The following is a 20,641-nucleotide window of genomic DNA, read 5'->3' as shown; positions in this document are numbered from 1 at the left end:
AGGTGCAGGGACGGGTCTGACTGTTGGACCAGGACTTCTTAATTGTTTCTATTCTTTCCCCAGGACCTGAAGCTTCAGGGCAGATACTTCCTGTGTGCAAAGGACTTCCTGATCTGGAGAGGGGTGTGCGTAAGCTTGTGAATGCCCAGAGAAGAGGGAAGGGGTGGCCCTCGTAGGCCACTAGGGGGCACACTCCCAATCCCAAGAGTAGAACAGGGGCCCCCCAAAGTTGGTACTGAGGGACACTAAACTCCCACAGCCTGTTCTTCGTCCAACGTGACCCCCACCAGCCCATTGTTCCCCTCGGCTCACTCCCAAGGTTTTGCCAAGCAGGTGGGCAAGATTCTTCTCTGAGTGGCAGGGGCCTGGTGAAGTCACAGCACCGACCCGGCCAAGGGAGCCTAGGCACCTCTGCCAGAAACCGACCCGGCCAAGGGAGCCTAGGCACCTCTGCCAGAAACCGTGTGGTGGCTGGGGCCCACAGTGGTGTGGGAAGCATCCTAGCTGAACGCGAAGCGCGTGATGCACAATCCCTGCTCCTTCCTCACTCCTCTGATTCCCCCCATCCAAGCAAACAGCCAAGACATGCGACAGCAGTTGACGTTTATTCGTGGGAAGAACAAAGTCCCCCGACTCCAACCCCCTGTGACAGTCCAGGAAGGTTTCCCCGGGGAGCCGTGCCCCACCACGTGGTCATCTCACTCTTCTGAATCCCAGGCTCACCGACGCCCATTATGATGCTGCTACTTGGGTGAGAGGCTCCTCCAAATACTGCACCAAGGCCTGGGCCTGTGGGAAAGGGAAGAGAAGGCCTGCCGCTCGAGGCATCTTAAATTCAGGTCTACTCCTACCGCTGAGCCCCCAGCCCCTAGCTGCTGGCTGTGAGCCCACCCCAGACATTGACTGGGTGACATGAGAAAGACTCTGGGAAGATGGTGGGGATGGGAGCGGATACAGTGATGGAGCATGAAGGCTGAGCCCAGGGGTGTACAGGAATGGGCACATACACACCTTGGCCTTGAGCATTCCGAAGCCAACGGTCTCCTTGGCATACATGCACAGTAGAAGGTTGGCCACTCTCGTGATGGCTACACGGCCCTCCTGGTGGGGGTGATATCAAGGGATGTGATATCTGCTTGCACCCTTCGCCCCTTCTTTCCCCAAGGGCTTCTCTTGGCCTGTATCTTCCTTTCATGCCCCAGGCAGGGCAGGAGCTTCTGCTGGGGGACTTTAGCCCCAGCCCTGAACCTGAAGTCCTGAGCCCATTCTAGCCTCAGCACAGTCACCCACTAACCAAGTTACCCGAGAAAACTCCATCTCCCAGAAGCTTTGTTTCTCTTTCTGTAATCCCTAGTTCACTCCCATTGCTGAGGATGCTAATACGCAGGAAGGAGTCCGGTGTCTACAAAGGGCTGTCCAGATGGGTGATGTTATTATTATGGTTTCACCCCCAGTGACACTGTAAGGGGAGAACACAACCCAACTTATAGTTCTCCTTGTTTCCCAACATCATATTTTTCAAGCTGTAGGTTTGCGCCAGGGCTAACTAGCCCCAGATCAATTAAGAAGGTTGATCAGCATTAAAAGAGAAATAAAGTGTATTGCATACAGCAAAGGAAGTACTGTTTCATAAAGCTTTTGTTTTACTAGACTCCGGCTGAAAATATATTTCGTATGGCTGGGTTGTGGTCAAGACATCTGAAAGCTATTGCCCTTATGGCACCAGCTCTAGGCTAGGGACCCTAGGAATCATCAGTTGAACTGGCATCTGTGGTTATGGAGGGAGTGAGGAAGAGGTAGGTGGCTGAGGTGCAGTGGAAATCCTTCCAGGAGAATTCACTCTTGGGGCTTTCCCAATTTGGTTCAGCAAATTTTCACTAAGTATGCACCATGTGCTTAGAACCAGGTGTCGTGCCCTCTGCCTCTCTGGCATCGCCTACTAACCTCTCCCATTCTCATGCTACTCTGGCCACTTCAGCCTCGTTATCCCTGACCAGGCATCATTCTGCCGCAGGGCCTTTGCATTTGCTGTTCTATCAGAAATGTTCTTAACGCAGATGGCCTACCAGCCGCCTTTAGATGGATCTTTGATGAGATGTCACCTTTTCAGCGACGTTGTCCCTGATACACACATCCTCTCTATCTTACTTCCTTGCTTTTTCTCGATAGCATTTTCTTCTAATTTGTACATTATTTTTTTGGTAACACCACATGGCTTGCAGGATCTTTGTTCCCTGACCAGGGGTCAAACCCGGGGGGCCCCTGCAGTGAAAGCACCGAGTCCCAACCATGGGATCACCAGGAAGTCCTCCCCTAGCATTTTCAATACCTAACATACTACTTTTTAAACGTACATAGATATGTTACAAAACATACTCATGAACTTATTTTACAGTAAGTTCATATGCAAGACTGTAAGCTTCATTAGGGTGGCAGTTTTTGTCTGTCTTCTTTCCTACTTTTCCCCTAGCCCTGGGAACACTGCAGGGACCTAAAAATATGTTGACTGGACAGATATAAAGATGTATGAGCCAGTTTCTGTTTCCAAGAAGTTCACAGTCTAATGGCCACTTCCCTTTCCTGGACTTCATGACCTTTCTCTGTAAAGTGAATGGACGGCAGGGTCTAGAGACTCTGCCATGCTTCTGGGTTCTGTTAATCTCAGATGACAACACTTTGTGTCTGCATATCGCTCTACAGTTTAGATTCACCCTCTCCTTTGATCACAATAACCCTGTGTGCATGGTGTGGTGGAGGGGATTATTGTTTTCACCTTGCAGGAGTGGTCAGAAAGCTCAAAGAGGTTAAGTCACTTACCCAACGTTTCACCAATGCTAAAACCAGAACCCCAGCCAGACCTCGGTTCCAGGACTCCTTTCTCAGCAATGCATAGGGTCCTGCCTATCATAAATGCTGCTGCAGACCAACTCTTAGTACTATCTTCCAGACATCCTTTCCCTGGCCCTCCAACCATCCAGGATGGGGTCCAGGTTGCCCTTTGGGATCCCCTTAGGATCAGAAGAATGGATCCCTTCTTCATACCATGCAGTCCATGAGGATAAATTTGAGATTGTCTTCATTAAACGCTTGGTTTCCGTTCCGGTCGTAGGCCGCCCAGATGTTACTGGCGATGGCCGCGGTGACCCGGGCGTCTGTATCCCCATAGCCGGAGTAGGCCAACAGAGATCCTTCGTTATTCAGCAGCCTGATGAAGAATCAGGAGGGATATCAACGTGCTCAAGAGGGAGTCAAACTCTTCCGTACCCATCCCAATTCCCGCCACTGGGACTGAGTGTGTCCTGGGACGTGCCCAGAGCACCTAGCACGTCGGTTTCCTTTTCAAAAGGGGCTCTCCGTCAGATTCACCTAGTTGCTGCCCCCTCTGCCACCTCCTCCCTTCCCAGAGAGCCTTCCCCAGCCCTCCCTCGGAGAGTCGCGCGCTGCCCCATGCCAGTGCTCGCCACCCGGCTTCTCGGTCCGCACTCACAGGGTGCTCTGAACACCTCCAGTGTTGGCCTGGCTTAGCACCTGGGTCAAAGCCTTGGGACGCAGCATGCCTGAGGCTCCTAACCCTGGGTTTTTGCACCCAGAACCCAGAGTTTCTTATTGCCGGCCTCCGCCAGTCGCTTTCCGTAGTCCAGCTGACCTGCTCCGGAACGCCCTGGGAGTTGTAGTTTCCAGGCCTGATTTTGTGGTTCCGACTCAACCCTGCCCCACAGCGATGGACGCTGGGAATTGTAGTTCTCCGCGGCTTCGCGAGGCACCCTGGGAACTATAGTTCGCCTTTCCAGTGCGACCACGCGGTTATGCGGGAAAAGAGCGGGAGTGAAAGGACAGTGGCAGTATTGGAAGGACATTTAATACCCCCCCTCGGGCAGAGGAAAGTCATATCCGCATGACAAGTCACGATTCAGTAATTAAAAGAAAGTAAAATTCCTATATTTGTCAGGCACACCTTTGGTTACTTTTCAAAGCAGTTTTCTACATTATACAGTTAGGTGAGATGAGGCGAGAGATACTACTTAGGAAATCAAGGTTCAGAAAGGCCGCGCAGGCAAAATTCAGGTCTCTGGAACTGTACTTTGTAGACTTCGTGCAAGCCACTACTCGCAGGGGAATAAAGTCAGTCCTAGAGACGAGTTTTTGGGTGGACATCCAAGAGTAAGAAAAGTCAACCTCAAAGTCGGGATAGGTCTCAGGCCTGGAAAGGATTTGGGCTTCCGGAGAAAGGCCAGTTATCACAGGGAACGGAGATAAAGCGGCGACACAGAAAGTCCTTTGTCCCGAAGCTGGAGTTACCCGCGGAGGGGCGGGGGCAGCTTGGGCCCAGGGGGCACCTCGGCTCGGCTCCGGCGGGCTGCGTCGGGCTGTGGTCTCTCGCGGGGAATTTGGCCCCCGCCCCGCAGTGACCGACACGCCCCGCCCCCGCCCCGAACCCCTCGGAGACCGCAGCCCTGCAAGGCCCGGTCCAAGCCGCCGGACCCCGGGCTCGGCCCTGGGCGGACCCCACTGCAGTGGCCCCCCCAGTCCGCCCGGGGCGCTGTGGCCGTGGCGGGTCCGGAGGGGGCGGTGAAGCCTTGGGGAGGGAGGGGACAGGGGAGTGTTGGAGGCGCCGGAGCCGAGCCCGGCCGGCCGGGCGGGCGGGGAGGAGGAGGAGGAGCCGGGGCGGGCTGGCGGGCGGCCGGGTGGCGGCGGTGGCATGGCGGAGCCGAGCGGGGCCGAGACGAGGCCCCCCATTCGGGTCACCGTCAAGACCCCCAAGGACAAGGAGGAAATTGTGATCTGCGACCGAGCCTCGGTCAAAGAGGTAGTACGGGTGGCGGGGGTGGGGGTGAGCGCGGAGGAGGGGTCTGCGAAGAGGCGGGTGGCTCTGAGACTGTCGGGCGTGCAGGAGGGCCGGGGAGTGGAGGGCGGGGGCCCAGCAGGCACTCGGAGGAGCAGGAGGGAAGGGCTGGCGGGTAGGGGGCATCCTGCGAGGGCGATCTGGGGGAGCGTGGCGCGTGTTGGGGAAGGGAGGCCGGCGTTTGCCTTGTGGCCTGAGCTGGGGGCGTGGTGGAGAGTGGGAAGAGGACACCTTGCACTGGGAAGGCGGGAGGACCCTAGGTTTGAGAGGAGTGTTCGCCCCGGTTACTGGTCGGGATTCGAGGCGCAGAGGCAGAGTGGGAGCCGGGCCAGGTGCTGAGACCGGAGAGTGGGCGGCGGGGCGCAGGTTGGGGGGAACTCTGGGCGCCTACTGTGCGACTCAGAGAACGCCCAGAATTCTGACGCCTGGTCGGTGCGGGGAGGATTTCCCTCTGCCTGGATCTTTCCTACTCTTTCAAATTAAAGTGGATACATTTGATTCTCAGCCCCTCTGGGATTTACACAGTGTGCAGTAGGTGCTTAGTAAAATGTGTTGAATGAGTGAATGAGGGAATATTGCCTGCGTTCGCCACCTCCCTGTGGCTGCTCCAGAATTTCACAGAGGCGGGGTTTAAGATAGGCGTCTGATTGGAAGGGAGGGGTCTGGAAGCTGCCTTTGCTAAACAAGTGCACCCTCTACTTAAGAGTGTGTGTTTGATTTGCTTGGGTTGATGGGGGGCGGGGACGGTGTGTGTAATAGGTTTGGGGAGCCTAACTCTCCCCAGCCAGCCTTTATTGCCATCGTTACCCCTACCCCCGACCATATAAAATGACCACATTCCATAATTTAAATAATTTTTGCCTGCAAAGCTGAATTTGAAATCAGCTCTAATTGAGAGCTCCCCACCCCCGCCCCGCCCCTCCACCTCGCAGCGTGTGTTTGGTTAAGAGGAGCCTGGGCTTTGATGTCAAGACTTGAGTTCCAGTTTCCCCAGGGCAAGTTATCTAACTGCTCTAATCCTCAGTTTTTTGGTCTCTGAAATGGAGATAATAATTAACATGTATAGTTAGTGCTGTTATAAATAACTGGGACTTATTTGTTGTAGTTGTTACAAGAAAACTGGGAATAAAGAGAGGAAAGAGACTTGAAGTCTGAAGAGAGAAGGCTGAGGGGAGACAGGGTTGGGCCAAGGAGTTTCCATGAGAGAACTGCCCAGGTAGTACCCTCAGGGGGAACTTGGGACTGAAGAGGGAGTGGCAGATAGAAGCAGGGCTTGGGAGGGTGAGAGACCCTGGAGTATTGCTGAGAGAAGCCTCTCACTGGTCCAGCTCCTTTGGTTAAGAAAGGAGCCGCTTAATTTCAGCTGGAGGGATGGAGTCAAGACTGCTGAAAGGACTTCCCACAACTAGAGGTGGGAGCAAGGGAATGCAGAAGCTTTGAAGGAGAGGCAGGGTCCCTGGTTGGTGGAGCCCAGGCAGCCTCCACAGTGACCTTCGCCTCTTGATCACAGTTTAAAGAGGAAATCTCCCGGAGATTTAAGGCACAGCAGGATCAGCTGGTCCTGATCTTCGCAGGCAAGATCCTCAAGGATGGGGACACACTGAACCAGCATGGGATCAAGGATGGGCTCACTGTTCATCTGGTCATCAAGACCCCTCAGAAGTAAGTTCAGGAGAGGAGTAGGTCCAGCCTCAGATTGGGCTTTCTTTGTTTTTCCCCATCTGACACTTTCTCACCCATTGTTTAAGCATGTGTCTGTGGAAGGTCTGTGGAATGCCAAGACCCAGGAAAGTGGCTCTTCAATGGGCTGCCAGAAGGCCCTGTGATCGGACCTGCAGGGCCAGGGAACTTGACTTACCTCGCCCTAAATGACCTGGAGATAGAGGATACTGGCTCCTTTCTCCCTCTGTCCGATTTGCTGACTGCCCCGGCGTCACCCTGCTCCAGCCGCAGGGTTACCTCAGAGGTGGCTTGGTTTAGGGCTGTAGCTGCACAGCACATGTAGAAATCATGGTCTTCCCTTTTGTGTCCACTTCAATGAGGATTTTTCTTTCTTTCTCAGGGTTCAAGATCCAGCTACTGCCACTGCTTCTTCCCCTTCCACCCCAGACCCAGCCTCAGCCCCCTCCACCACCCCTGCTTCACCCGCCACGTCTGCCCAGCCCTCCACTTCTGGAAGTGCCACTTCAGATACAGGCAGTGGAAGCCGAAGGGGCAGTGGAGGGGGTACCTCCCCAGGGACTGGGGAGGGACCTCCCAGTGCCACTACATCCATACTCTGTAAGCCTTTAGGGAGGAAAGCACCACACTGTTAGAGTCTATAGAGTGGGAGAGAGACCAAGTAGAGGGGAATATTGATCCCTGCTCCTGATCTGATGGGGATTGGGGCCCCTGAACATAGTGTTCCAGACACTGGTGCTTGAGCTGCGTGCGGAGGAAACCAATCTGCAAGGGCTTCCCAGAAGAGGGCCCATGGTGAAACATTAAGAGTGAAGGGAGAAATGGGGCTGGGGATGTGGAAAACCCTGGGAGAGGGTGTTGGAGTTTGGGAAAAAGGTGGGCCCAACAGTAGCCAGTTGGAGAATATTTATTTGCTCATTCGGGAGGCCGTCACTGATTGCCCTCTCTGTGTTCAGTACTGTGCCTGCCTGTCAGCCTCGGCCATCAAAGAGGTCTCAGTCTGGTAGGCACCCATCTCTTTGCCAGCAGCAGATCAGGGCTGAGTCTGTGGAAATGATCGAGAAAGGGAGACGTGAGAAGCAGAGGGGGCCCATCCTGGTTCCTTCAGGTGATTTCAGTGGCTCTGGCCAGGTGGAAGAGCCTTGGGAAGAACTGACCCTGCCCCCCTCCCCCACAGCTGGCTTTGGGGGCATCCTGGGCTTGGGCAGCCTGGGCTTGGGCTCTGCCAACTTCATGGAGCTGCAGCAGCAGATGCAGAGGCAGCTGATGTCCAATCCTGAGATGCTGTCGCAGATCATGGAGAACCCCCTGGTCCAGGACATGATGTCTAACCCCGACCTGATGCGCCACATGATCATGGCCAACCCCCAGATGCAGCAGCTGATGGAGCGGAACCCCGAGATCAGCCACATGCTCAACAACCCTGAGCTGATGAGGCAGGTGGGTCTGGGCGTGGAGGACCCTGGGCACCCAGCTGTGCCCTGTCCTACCTTGTCCTACCTTGATTTGTTCACTCATTCATTCAGCAGCCATGTTTTGAGCGCTGGGGGTACAGTAATGAAAAGACATGGGCCTAGCTCTCTAGGAACTACTTAAAAAAAATTTTTTTTTCTTAGATTTGTTTAATTAATTTATTTATTTTTGGCTGTGCTGGGTGTTTGTTGCTGCGTGGGCTTTCTCCAGTTGCTGCGAATGGGGGTACTCTTTGTTGCGTCTTCTCACTGCGTGGCTTCTCTTGTTGCAGAGCACAGGCTGTAGGGCACACGGGCTTCAGGAGCTGCAGCCCGTGGACTTGGTGGCTGCTGCTCTTGGGCTCTAGAGCTCAGGCTCAGTAGTAGCGGGACACAGGCTTAGTTGCTCCATAGCATGCGGGATATTCCCAGACCAGGGATCAAACCTGTGTCCTCTCCGTTGGCAGGCCGATTCTTAACCACTGGACCACCAGGGAAGCCCCCCAGAAATTTCTGGTCTCAAAGGGAAGTAGGCCAAGTAAGAAGGCATTTATAGTACAGCATGGATAGTATTATCATAGAGATGGTCACAGGATCCCTTAGGAGTACATAGAAGGGCTCCTGACCCTACCCTGGGGCTGAGAGGGGACCATAAAGGAAGTGTTGCCCAAGCAGAGACCCAAAAGAGGAAGAATGAACCAGAGGGGAAAAAAGAGAAGAGTATTCAGGGCTAAGGGACAGCAAGCACAAAGGCCTGGGAATGAAAAATAGGATTGGAGACCTTTATGGCTAGGCAGGGCCTGGTAGATAAGGGAGGGTTAGGTGGGTAAGGAAGACCCAGGCAAGGGGGTCTGGTGTTGGTCTTCGGGAGCTCCGTCTTGTGGCCACCCACTAGGGGACGAGGGTAGATGATCTTAGCAGAACTGCGGACGCTAGTGCTGGACTCACAAGAAGGTAAGTCCCAGAAGGGCAAGAATTTGCAAATGTTTTGTTCACTGCCTAGAACAGTGCCTGGTGTATAGTTACCACTGGTGTATAGTTAACCACTCAATAAGTACTTAGTAAATGAGTGACTTGTGGAATAAGAGATCAGAGGCTTATCATAGACATAAAAGTGTCTTAGAAGAGGCATGGATGGAGCAGATTTAGGAAGAAGGACAAGGAAAGCTTTCCTTTCCCCCCACCAATTTGTGGTCATTTTTCAGAAGCCGTAATCTAGTTTTGGTCAGACAGACCAACCCGACCTTGAACCCTGTCTCTACCACTAACTGACTGTGGGTACTAGGCAGTGAGTCTCTGAGCCTATTTTCTTATCTGCTAAATAGGGACAGAAAAACATACTTGGGATAGTTATCATGGGGATTAAAGTGACTTGAATTCTGTAAATTACTTAGCTCAGTGCCTATATGTAGTAACTGTTCAATAGGTGTTAACTTTCTCTTTTGCTTTCTCCCCTTTCTCATGTCCTTTCTTTCTTTAATATTTATTTAGCTTATTTACTTGGTTGTGCTGGGTCTTCATGCAGGATCTTTAGTTGTGGCATGTGGGATCTAGCTCCCTAACTAGAGATCGAACACAGGGCCTCCTGAATTGGGAGCTCAGAGTCTTAGCCACTGGACCACAAGGGAAGTCCCTCTCATGTCCTTTCTTATTTAACTTCCTTGTGTTCCCTGATACTTCTGCAGATCCCCTGAACCTGAGGGAGGAAAGCTGCTGCCCTCACCCCATCTGGGATCATTGTACCCCCAAAAGTCAACCAGAATACCCACAGAGAGGCAGGGTTGGAGCCAAGATGACAGTAGAGAAAGGAAATCCAGTTCACCCTCCTCCCAGCCACTCTGGGTCAGTTCCTGGGCCCTGGACCCTAGTCCTGGTCCCCCTCTTCAAGGGCCACACTTTTCCAAGCTTGGTGACCTCCTGGTTCCAGAGTCATTTTCTCTCTTTCCCTTTTCCACCAGACAATGGAGCTTGCTCGCAACCCAGCCATGATGCAGGAGATGATGCGGAACCAGGACCGGGCTCTAAGCAACCTGGAGAGCATCCCTGGAGGGTATAATGCCCTCCGCCGCATGTACACGGACATCCAGGAGCCCATGTTTAGTGCTGCCAGGGAGCAGGTGGGGCCAGGGGCTGGGCTGTGGGAGGGCAGTCTGAGCTCGGGATCACCCACCCCAGACCCAGGCAAGCCTGAGGTGCTATCTGCTCCTCCTTCCCTCCCTAGTGCCCTGAGGGTAGGCCTTGGCTTGAAGGTGGTTTTCACGGGGCATGGAGCCAAGGGTGGTCCATCTCGGCATGGGCCTGAAGCACTAGGGCAGAAGATAGCAGAGGTCCCTAGGGAGTGGGGGCAGTGTAGTATCCAAGGGCTTTGACGTTGTTCTGACAGACTTCTTGCGCCGAGGGCTCAAAGGTTGTGGGGCAAGCCTGAAGTCAAAGAGCCTACCCTTCCATGGTGTGTCTCAAGTGTGGTCCACAGATCACCTGCATCAGAAGCACCTGGGGTGCTTGTTAATCATGAGATTCCTGGTTCCCACCTTTGAGATACTTACTGAATCAATCTCTGGAATTAGGCCTTGGGAATATGTGCTTTCAAAAATGTTTTGTGAATTTTTTTCAAATATACAAAAAGTATAGCATTCTCTCATATTAAAGTTTAATTTACACTAAATACATTATGCATTTACCTGTTTCAAAACTCAGAAGTTACACAAAGTAAACAGAAGGATATTTAAAAAGTGTGGAAAGGTATCCAAGCTTAATAAAAGTATACAAAAGGGATCCTTCTATTTCCATCTCCAGCCCTCTCTTTTCTATCCCGGAGTTAATGAATGTTTTTAGTATTTTGTGTGTTTTCCTAGATATCTTTAACATTAGCAAAGAAGATATTACACATGGGACTGCAGCCTTCACGTGCCCCTCCCCCATCCTATGCCTCTCTTTCCCTCTCAGAGTCACTACCACCCTGAAGTTGGTGTTTGGCATTTTGATTCTTTTATTACCTATGCATGTATCCATAAATAATCTGTGGCATCATTTTGCATATTTTTTCAACCTTATAGAAGTGATATGCTGTTTGTATAATTTTAGACTTGTTTTTTAAAAACATCTAAAAATGTTTCATTTGAAGAATAATATAGTTGCAGAAAGGTGCACGTATCCTAAGTGTTCAGCTTGATGGATTTTCACAAACTGAACAGCCTGCCCCCACAACCAGCACCCAGGTAGGAGAGTGGGACCTCACAATACTTTTCCCTTGTGGAAAGGAAAAGGCACCATGTCCTGAGCAGTCCTTGCCATCCCAACAGACTTCTTGTTCATGGCATCACTAGCGGTAGTGTTATTCGCTCAGTCGTGTCCGACTCTTTGTGACCCCATGGACTGTAACTTGCCGGGGTCCTCTGTCCATGGGATTGTCCAGGCAAGAATACTGGAGTGGCTTGCCATTCCCTTCTCCAGAGGATCTTCCAGACCCAGGGATCAAACCCGGGTCTCCTGTGCTGCAGGCAGATTCTTTGGTGTGTGCCTTGCTGGCTGTGTCCCTATAATGATACCATGTTGTCTTAATTAAGCCTGGGCATCAGGTAGGGTGACTCTCCCCTCCCCCCGCAGCTTATTCTTCACCGTCATCTTGACGATTATTGCCATGCTCTTTCAAATTTTAGAAAGTGCTTATGAAGATTACCTGTGGGTTTTAGTTCATTTAAGTTTTATTTTACTTAAGTATTTAATTTAAAATGTATATCAAAGTAATGCATGTACCTGGTTAAAAAAAAAAATTCCAGTAGTTGAGCAAGGCTTATAACAAGCCCTCAGCGAATTCTGATATACTTTAAGGTGTGAGAACCACTGGCTCAGCTAAAAGAACAGTGTTTGGCAACAACAAGCCTGCATTCAAATACCTGCTCCACCATTCTTGAGTGGTGTGATTTTAAGTGAGTTGCTTAAGCCTCCCTGAGTTTCCTGCTGCCTCATTTTCAAAATGGAAACAATGTATTATAGCAATCATTTTGGTCTCTGGATCCCTTTATTTATTTATTTAAAAAAAATTTTTTTTTTTTGCCTTACTGCACAGCATGTGGGATCTTAGTTCCCTCACCAGGGATCAAAGCTGCATCCCTTGCAGTGGAAACATGGAGACCTAACCACTAGATTACTAGGGAATTCCACTCTGGACCCCTTTATATAGTTAGGACCCCAAGGAGGTTTTGTTTTTGTGGGTTAGGTCTATTGATATTCACTGAATCTGAAATTAAAACTGAGAATTTAAATAAACATTTATGAACTCATTTAAAAATAACAATAAACCCATTGCACATTAATATAACCAGCATGCTCTTTTAAAAAAATAACTTCATTTCCCAAAACAAAACTTTAGAGGAAAGAACGGCCTAGTGTGACATTTTTGCAGATCTCTTGAACGTCTGGCTTGTGTGGCTGGGTTCTCAGATCAGATCTGCTTCTGCATTCAGTCCATTGCGTTGTCACATGTTATGTAGCCTTTGGAAAACACCCCTGAATACTTATGAGAGAATGAGAGTGAAAAAGGCAAATAATGTCTTAGGGTTATAAAAATTGTTTTTAAACCTTGCAGAGGTCCTAGGACCACACTTTGAGAACTGGTGTATTAGAGGGATATTGTAAGCATTAGAATGAATGGGTCAGGCACATAGTAGGTGCTCAATAAATGGCAGTTATCACTTTTGGGAGTTCTGGCAAAGAGATTCAGGCCTCGGGGTGTACGGGGAAGAGCAAAGCAGGACCCAGAACTAGGTGGGGTTGGGTGCTAGGCAAGTTACCAGAACAGGAAACCTGCAATGATGACAAAGACTGAAACTGTGGTACATGTTCCCTGGCCTGCAAACCCTATTATCTGAACAGGCATCTGGTAGGGCAAAGGAACCACAGCTCAGAGCAGGAGCTGGCCCCCTGTTTGAATAAACAGGAAAAGTAACTGGATATGAAACTCCCTGGTGCGGTGGGGCTGAGGCTGCTCAGGTACCTCCTGCATGGGTAAGGCCTGCCTGGGAACAGGAGAGGGAGGCTGAGCAAGGGGAAGAGGCCTATGCTCCCTCAGCCATCACAGGCCTCAGACAGAGCTCTTTCCTGGCTATCAGCGGGTCCAGAGGGAGGAGGTTCAGATGCAGTTTTGGGTGCACCTTAGGCAGCCCATCATGAAGTGGGGTGCAGACCCTGAGACAATCCTGGGTAACATCCTAGGGGGCCTGGTGCTAAGGGGGACTGTTTAGCTGAAGCAGCCAGTCTAAGATGGGGGTGGAGAGAAGAAAGAAGAGATTACCTAGAGGAAGCAACAGAGGGCAAGACCTAGGGAAGCGTGCTCAGCCAGAGGTGTGCCCCTCTGAGGGGCTCCACTGTGATGTGCCTGGAGGGACAGAATGCTGCATGGGGGATCTGGAGGTGCAGAAGAAGGCTCAGCGGAGTTAGACTTGGACCGAGGCGGCTGGGAAAGGGAGAGCTGAAGGCAAACAGGGCTTGGAGTAGAGTCAGCTCCCATCAAGCCAGTAGTTACCTATTGAGCACCTACTAGTGTCGGGGCCAGGAGTGCCAAGGTGAATCTGACATTGTCTCTGCCCCTTAAAAGCTAAGGAAAACAAGTATCTTGCTGCACAGTAGGAAAGGTGTGTGTCAAGTACTATAGAGCACAGAGAAGACTAGAGCCACCAGGGAAGATGGGGGGAGGGGGGTTCCGGTTATCTGAGGGGTTCAGTTATCCAGTCATTAGCATCAGCCAACTGCTGCCTTGCAGGGTGAGGGTGAAGTCGCCCATTGTGAGGCCAGAAACTGACATGAGGACCTCCACAGTCTTAGATCTCTCTCCCTTTCCTGGGGACGGGGAGGCTATTAGGTGAGAAGAAAGAAAGGGCCTAGCCCTTCTCCCTGATTTGTTTCAGTCCTTAACCCAAAACCTTTCCCTCCTCCCAGTTTGGCAACAACCCCTTCTCTTCCCTGGCCGGGAACTCCGAGAGCTCATCCTCCCAGCCTCTGCGGACTGAGAATCGAGAGCCCCTCCCTAACCCCTGGAGCCCCTCGCCCCCCGCCTCCCAGGCCCCCGGGTCCGGTGGGGAGGGCACCGGAGGATCAGGGGCCAGCCAGGTGCACCCGACAGTCTCCAATCCCTTTGGGATCAATGCGGCTAGCCTGGGGTCAGGTATGTCCTGGGGTGGGAGGAGCTGAGTGGGGTCACCAGGGCAGCCCCCTGCCCCAGGCCTGAAGGGGGTTCACACTGCTCCAGAATGTTGAAGACAGAGGTGAGACTGTATCGGAGCCACAGACAGAGCTCTGGCCTGCAGTAGTGGCTTCACCCTTCAGAGGGTGAGGCTTGGTTCTAGCCCTGTCCCAGTGTCCCCAAGAGTAACCTAAGTAGAGGCTTATGAATGAACCAGGTCCCACTTTCTCAGCTCTTTCAACTCTGCTGGTATTATCCAGTGTAAATGGGTTAGACTGGGCATGAGGGTGTGTGAGAGGAATGAGGGACGGGTAGATGTGAGGCTGGGCGAGAGGGATGTGCAGAGCTGCCTTGTACAGAAGTGTAGGTTATGCACTGCGCAACCCTGGGAGATGCCCCATTTATCAAGACTATGACTATAAATGGCCCTAGGGATGTCTGGTAGATGCCATTTCTCTGTACTTGGGAATATCTTGGTCGGGAAAGTCCCTTTCCCTCTATATGCTTATTTCATAAATAAGGGACTTGAACCCAACCCATGGTTGCAGAATTATACTGCTGAGTCTTGAGGGGTCTGGACCATCGCCAGGTTGGGGGAAGACCACATGGGAAAGGCTCCAGGCCTTCCACCCCAGCTCCAACCAGACCATTGACATACTTGGATTCCTAATGAGATTTGGTTTGAGGAAAGGGTCTCTGCTGCTACGACAAGTTTGAAAACCATTGATCTGGGTCATCTTTAGTAAAATCCTTTCCAACTCTGACATTATCTGACCTGTGGCAGGAGCAGAGGGATAGGAATCAGACCCAGTTTGTAACCGGCTTGATCATAGCAGAACAGATGGTGAGGGAGCCAGACCAAGCAAGGCAAGATGACCTCAGGGTCAAGAGAGACTTGGACCCACTCCCCGGGACGTGGGCGTCCACTTTACTGCTGCCTTTCTGAGTTTTGCAACCGCTCAGTGCCTGAAGTAAGGTAGATTGAAGTCAGGCATCTGGTTTCCATTTGGACCCCTTTTCTCTTGTTGTGTTTCTTTCCCTTCCTATCCTAGGGATGTTCAACAGCCCAGAAATGCAGGCCCTGCTCCAGCAGATCTCTGAGAACCCCCAGCTGATGCAGAACGTGATCTCAGCCCCCTACATGCGCACCATGATGCAAACACTTGCCCAGAACCCCGACTTTGCTGCTCAGGTATGGGACTGGCATGAGGGGGAGTGTGCTGGGGGCTGTGACTTGTGATGATCAAAATGCTCCAGAGCCAGACTGCCTGGGTTTCTGTATTGAGCTCTACCACTTCCTAGCTGCATGAGCCAGGCAAGTTATTTATCCCCAGTTTCCTCATCGGTAAAATGGTAATAACAATAGTACCTGCCTCGGAGTTGTGAGGGTTAAGTGAATTAATAATATAAAGTGCTTAGCACATGGCCTGGCACAGAGTAAACCCTGTGTACTCAGAAATGTTCGCTATTATCATCCTCATCAGACTGGCTTCTGACTCTTGTCCTTGTCCAGAGTATAGTTCCAGTTCCTCTCACTGTCCCACCTAGGACTTCAGGATACTCTGAGATCCTTGGAAAAGCTGGCCCGGTTTCCTACAGTGGTGGGGTGCTGAGGGAGATGAGGCGGTGGGGGCATTGTGAGGGTGGGTAGGCCCAGGCCTCCCCCTGCTACCTTCCCTGGCAGATGATGGTGAACGTGCCGCTCTTTGCGGGGAACCCCCAGCTGCAGGAGCAGCTCCGCCTGCAGCTCCCGGTCTTCCTGCAGCAGGTAAGTGAGGAGTCTAGACGGGTGGAGGTTGAGGGCCACCCGTGTGGACCCAGAGGCCCAGGGGGTGGAGCTTAAGGGAGGGGCCTCGCCTGGCTCTGGACCCAGGGTCTAGGCCACCTCCCGACTCCTGCCACCTCCTGTGGCCTTTCCATGTTGTTTCCCACCAGATGCAGAACCCAGAGTCACTCTCCATTCTCACCAATCCCCGAGCCATGCAGGCGCTGCTGCAGATCCAGCAGGGACTGCAGACCTTGCAGACCGAGGCCCCAGGGCTGGTACCCAGGTGAGGGCGGGGGCAGGTGGGCAACAGGGATCTGGCTCCTCCTCCCCCTCAAGCCCTTTTCCTGCTGCTCTCAGCAGCCCTTGTGTCCCTGAGGATCTGTTTTCCTGTTTCTTCCAACTGCTTTTCCTGCTGGATCTCGCGTTCCTACCCTTTTCTCAGAGGCCATCTCCCCCTTCTCGGTCTCTCCTGCCTGCAGCCTTGGCTCTTTTGGGATGGCCCGGCCCCCAGCATCCTCAGCAGGTAGCAACGCCGGGTCTGCGCCTGAGGCGCCCACCCCCTCGCCAGCCCTCCCAGTCACGTCATCTCCAGCAGGGGCCTCCAGCGCTCAGCAGCAGCTCATGCAACAGATGATCCAGCTTCTGGCTGGAAGCGGAAGTTCACAGGTACGCAGGGCAGCGGACTGGTGCTAGGACCCTGCAGTGCTAAGGGTGGCAGTCAAGTGGAAACAAGCTGGTTTTGGAGTCAGCCAGGCCTGGCTTTAGTTCCTGGTCTGCTACTTTCTAGCCTTAGGTAAGTAACTGATCTTCCATCAGTTTAGTTTCCACAGCTGTGACCTGGAGATGAGCATAGTAATAGCACTTACTGGGTCAGCTGAGTACTGGTCTATGTGCCTTGTGTAAGAGCTCACTTAACCACTGTGTTTTAATACTTCTGTTGTATCAGAGGACTCTTTTGATAATTAAAGCAGCCTCTGTCTGGGACTTTGCTGGCAGTCCAGTGGTTTAAGACTCCACATTTCCACTGCAGGGAGCACGGGTTCTTTCCCGGGTCAGGGAACTAAGATCCCATATGCTATGTGGTGCAGCCGAAACAAAAATAAAAATAAATAAAGCAGCTTCTGTCTCTGAGACTGGAGAAGAGGATTCTGGGAGGAGAGGTGACCAGAGCCCTGGGCTACAAAGTCTAGGCCTGGGGCTTGGGGGCAGAGCAGGGGATTACCTCAGGTAAGCCCCTTGACCTTTCTCCGACCTCTGTGACCTCCGGGGAAAGCCTTTCAACAGAAATGGAAGTGTGCCTAGCTCTGTGCGAGGCTCTGAGAGGGCTGGGTGAAGTGCTCTCCAAGGCCCAGTCCAGCTGGGTCTGGAGCTCAGTGTAGGTGGATCATGATGGAAACATCACAGAGCGGCAAAGGGCTCCTGGACTGCGGGTTGGGCGCTCTGATCGCTGGGCTTCTTCCAACCCTGAGTCTTCTGTTCGTGATCTAGGCTATGGGTTCCTGAACATCCCTTGGGGAAAACATTTCCAGGAGATGTGTTTTGGAGTGTCAAAAATGAAAAGCCTCCTCTTTTGTAAATAACTGTGTTTGTTGATGGGTTAAATACAATTAAACAGGTTCGTGTTTTCCGGGGGCCCTTCTCTGACCTTTAATGTGGCCGTGTGTGTGACAGTTGCCAGGAGCAGGTTTGGAGGCGGTATTTACTCACCGCAGAACATTTGGCTTTTGGACTGCCTGTTAACATCTCCAGAGTGCTGATGGAGGGTTAGGAATATGGGCTGATCTAGACCTATTTGTTACTTTGAAATTTCAAGAAAGATGCCCCCCCGCCCCCCATGATGGCACAGCTGTTTAGTGATTTGGGATGCTGTCGCCCCTGGCCTCTGTTTGCTGGTCACTGACCCCTACCCCATTGGTTGATTCTGAGGAGGACTTCGTCTCTCCATCATAAATCCTCAGAATCAGCTAGGCCCTCTGGGGTTGGTCCTGAGCCCACTTCACAAGGCTTGTCCCCTCCAGGTGCAGACGCCAGAAGTGAGATTTCAGCAGCAGCTGGAGCAGCTCAACTCCATGGGCTTCATCAATCGTGAGGCCAACCTGCAGGCTCTGATCGCCACGGGAGGGGACATCAACGCAGCTATCGAGAGGCTGCTGGGCTCTCAGCTCTCCTAATCCCTCCGCCTGGGCCTCTGGCGCCCCCCTTCCCTTGATGCCAGCGTTTGGCTCCTCTGTCAGGCTGGCCCTCTGCAGCTTGTCATCCCTTCTGTTCTTCCCCCTTGTTCTCTCCAGACAGTAGGGTGACTTTAGAGGGGTGGGCCCCAACCCCGTGGCTCTGAGAATTCCACTTCCACTTCACCTCTTGTAGAACCTTCTCTCCTGGTCCTGCCTGCTCGAGCAGAGCTATTTAAACGGTTTTCAGTTTTTGTTGATTGGCCCCACCTCCTTACCCCACAACCATCTTTTGCAGCCTTCACACTTCTCAGTGGCAGTGCGGAGTTGAAGGAGGAACCCACTGTCTGCTTTGTTAGAACAGGGTCTTCTCTCTCTACCACTAGGATTTTTCTTGTCTTATGATTACTTTTGGTAACTCTTCCTCCTCTCTTTCCCCTCATCCCCTCCCACCTCCAGCCTACCCAGTGCTAGACTTCCATCCTCTGAAGGAGGGCCAGGTGAAGCAGGCTGTGATTTTCCTCCTCACCCCATGTTCTGAACACTTTCAGGGGGTCTGTTGGCATTCCCAGTGGAAGGAAGATGCTTGTTCCCCCTGTCTGAAGGGAGACATGAGACGCAGCCCCCTGGAGCAGGAGTTAACAAGCCCTGAAGTGAAGTTGCTCAGTCGTGTCCGACTCTTTGCGACCCCGTGGACTGTTGCCTGCCAGGCTCCTCTGTTCATGGGATTCTCCAGGCAAGAATACTGGAGTGGGTTACCATTTCCTTCTCCAGGGGATCTTCCCGACCCAGGGATTGAACCCAGGTCTCCCGCATTGGAGGCAGACGCTTTAACCTAAGCCCTGTACCAGCCCAATAAGGGGATGAGGGAATGAGACTTTCTGGAGGAAGGGAATGGGGGAAATAGCCTGAGCAGAGAACTTGGAAGTTGGAATGGACAGGGAATGGAAACACTAATAGTTCTTTTAGTCCACAGAGTCTAGGCTTTGGCCTGGCAAAAGAGATTTAGAGATGGTAATGAAATTTGAGTTGAAGAAAAGGGTTCAGTGAAGCTAAATAGTATGGCTCACAAGGGATTATATTGGTTCCATTTCCTCAAACACACATGCTTCTGTACATTCACACACATTTCCATGAACCCAGGACCTGCCCGCATCTCCAGGTACCAGTGATTTAAGCCCCGCTCAGAAGACATGAAGAGGATTGGGGTCTGTCTCAGCAGTGAGGGTGTGTGTGGGTGGGTGGGTGCATGGATGCATGCATGCACACATGTGCATGTGAGTTGAGTGGGAGGGTGGATACCTTATTGATTTCTGGTTAGAGTTTCAGCCCACCAGGCAGAAATAGGCAGAAGGGCCTGTCTAGGTCAGGAATATATACACCCTGGAGAGCTGGGTCCCCTAGGCCTCTGGATCCCTGGGTAGTGTGGGTACCCCTTCTGAAGCTGTCAGGGCTGTGACTGGCACCCTTGATTACCCCTCCCCTTATTGCTTTCGGGGGATAGTGGGGGAGGAGTCTTACTCTGTAGAACCCCTGGCCGCTCCTGCCCTTGAGGCCAGAAAGTTCTATTTGTGGAAGGAAAGGAGAGGGCAGCAATGATACCTTTGATCTGGAATTGGACTTTACTCTAGTGGAGCACAGGGGAGGCTCAGATCACCTCCTCTCTCTGCTACTTAGCCCAGCTGCTTGGAGGACCAATTATGGAGGCAAGAGGAACTGAATTTTCTCCCAAGTGGGAAAGGGTCCCAAGCAATCCAGAGAGGATGTCTGTGTGGCTTTCCCTCCCTACCTCCCCCAACTCCTACTCTGGCCTTTGTAAATAAATGATATGGTCTTTGTTGTGAGGGTGTCTTGGTGTTTGTTTCCTGGGGTAGAGGAGGCTGGCTGAAAAGGGCTTTTGTAAACCCGTATCTAGACCAGTGGTTAAGAATCTGCCTTACAATGCAGAGGAAGCGGGTTCCATCCCTGGTTGGGGAACTAAGATCCCACATGCTGCAGGCAACTAAGCCCACATGCTCCACAGCTACTGAAGCCTGCTCTGTTCTAGAGCCGAAGAGCCACAGCGAAAGATCCCTGCATGACGAAAGGAAAGTCCCGCGTGCTGCAACCAAGACCTAACACAGCCAAAGAAAATATTTAAAAGAAAGTGTTCAGAATCATTGAAGGTAAAGGGGTAACTGATCATGCGGCTATCTGTAATCTATGGTTTAGGAATGGAAAGGATTGTTCTCTTCCATTCCTCGTTGCCAGACCATACATTATCAGGTCCCACCCCACCCACTACTCCCGGAAGTCAGGGCTAGGAGAGGAATGTATGAAAAGTGCTAGGAATATGGCTAAGTCCTTGCTTCCATCCCCTGATCTCTTGGCAAGACTATCCTCTCCTTACCCCAGGTAAAAAGGCCAAAACAAACCTTTACATCCAGATTTGATGTAAGTGGAGTTTGGCAGTTGCTAGTCTCAGGCTCTGAGGCTACAGTCTAGCTCTACAGCTGCTGCTGCTGCTGCTAAGTCTCTGCAGTTGTGTCTTACTCCATGACCCTGTGGATG

The 20,641-nt window shown here is 52.0% G+C and overlaps 2 protein-coding genes across 3 annotated transcripts; one reads left to right on the top strand and one right to left on the bottom strand.

The window, feature by feature from the left end:
- Window positions 1-586: 586 nt before the first annotated feature.
- Window positions 587-3,643, bottom strand: LAMTOR2 (late endosomal/lysosomal adaptor, MAPK and MTOR activator 2). 2 transcript variants are annotated; one of them, XM_004002602.5, is made up of 4 exons: window positions 3,488-3,643; window positions 3,043-3,205; window positions 1,012-1,101; window positions 587-789 (listed from the first exon to the last, which is right to left on the bottom strand). In XM_004002602.5, exons 1-4 carry the CDS (start codon window positions 3,553-3,555, stop codon window positions 733-735), a joined length of 378 nt encoding a protein of 125 aa, XP_004002651.1. In that variant the 5' UTR covers window positions 3,556-3,643; the 3' UTR covers window positions 587-732. The 2 variants fall into 2 exon arrangements, with proteins under 2 accessions (XP_004002651.1, XP_060258600.1); XM_060402617.1 differs by having other exon boundaries at window positions 587-1,101.
- Window positions 3,644-4,672: 1,029 nt separating this feature from the next.
- On the top strand, window positions 4,673-19,935 carry UBQLN4 (ubiquilin 4). Its single transcript, XM_027976314.3, has 11 exons — window positions 4,673-4,807; window positions 6,354-6,505; window positions 6,906-7,123; window positions 7,701-7,963; window positions 9,933-10,091; window positions 13,912-14,137; window positions 15,208-15,347; window positions 15,840-15,923; window positions 16,091-16,206; window positions 16,403-16,589; window positions 17,942-19,935. Exons 1-11 carry the CDS (start codon window positions 4,700-4,702, stop codon window positions 18,092-18,094), a joined length of 1,806 nt encoding a protein of 601 aa, XP_027832115.1. The 5' UTR covers window positions 4,673-4,699; the 3' UTR covers window positions 18,095-19,935.
- Window positions 19,936-20,641: the final 706 nt, after the last annotated feature.

This window comes from Ovis aries, chromosome 1 (genome assembly GCF_016772045.2).
Source record: "Ovis aries strain OAR_USU_Benz2616 breed Rambouillet chromosome 1, ARS-UI_Ramb_v3.0, whole genome shotgun sequence".
Lineage (NCBI taxonomy): Eukaryota > Metazoa > Chordata > Mammalia > Artiodactyla > Bovidae > Ovis > Ovis aries.
Note: the sequence above shows the minus strand (reverse complement) of the source record. Positions and strands in the feature narration are given on the sequence as shown.

What these genes read in the sequence shown, in the direction of transcription:
- UBQLN4 (XM_027976314.3), top strand. Translation starts at nt 4,700, where the DNA reads ATGGCGGAGCCGAGCGGGGCCGAGACGAGGCCCCCCATTCGGGTCACC. An exon ending in TCCCGGTCTTCCTGCAGCAG is followed by an intron (nt 15,924 to 16,090) that starts GTAAGTGAGGAG and finishes GTTTCCCACCAG; the next exon opens with ATGCAGAACCCAGAGTCACT. An exon ending in GCCCCAGGGCTGGTACCCAG is followed by an intron (nt 16,207 to 16,402) that starts GTGAGGGCGGGG and finishes TCCTGCCTGCAG; the next exon opens with CCTTGGCTCTTTTGGGATGG.
- LAMTOR2 (XM_060402617.1), bottom strand. Translation starts at nt 3,555, where the DNA reads ATGCTGCGTCCCAAGGCTTTGACCCAGGTGCTAAGCCAGGCCAACACT. An exon ending in GGAGGTGTTCAGAGCACCCT is followed by an intron (nt 3,206 to 3,487) that starts GTGAGTGCGGAC and finishes ATTCTTCATCAG; the next exon opens with GCTGCTGAATAACGAAGGAT. An exon ending in TTATCCTCATGGACTGCATG is followed by an intron (nt 1,102 to 3,042) that starts GTATGAAGAAGG and finishes CACCCCCACCAG; the next exon opens with GAGGGCCGTGTAGCCATCAC.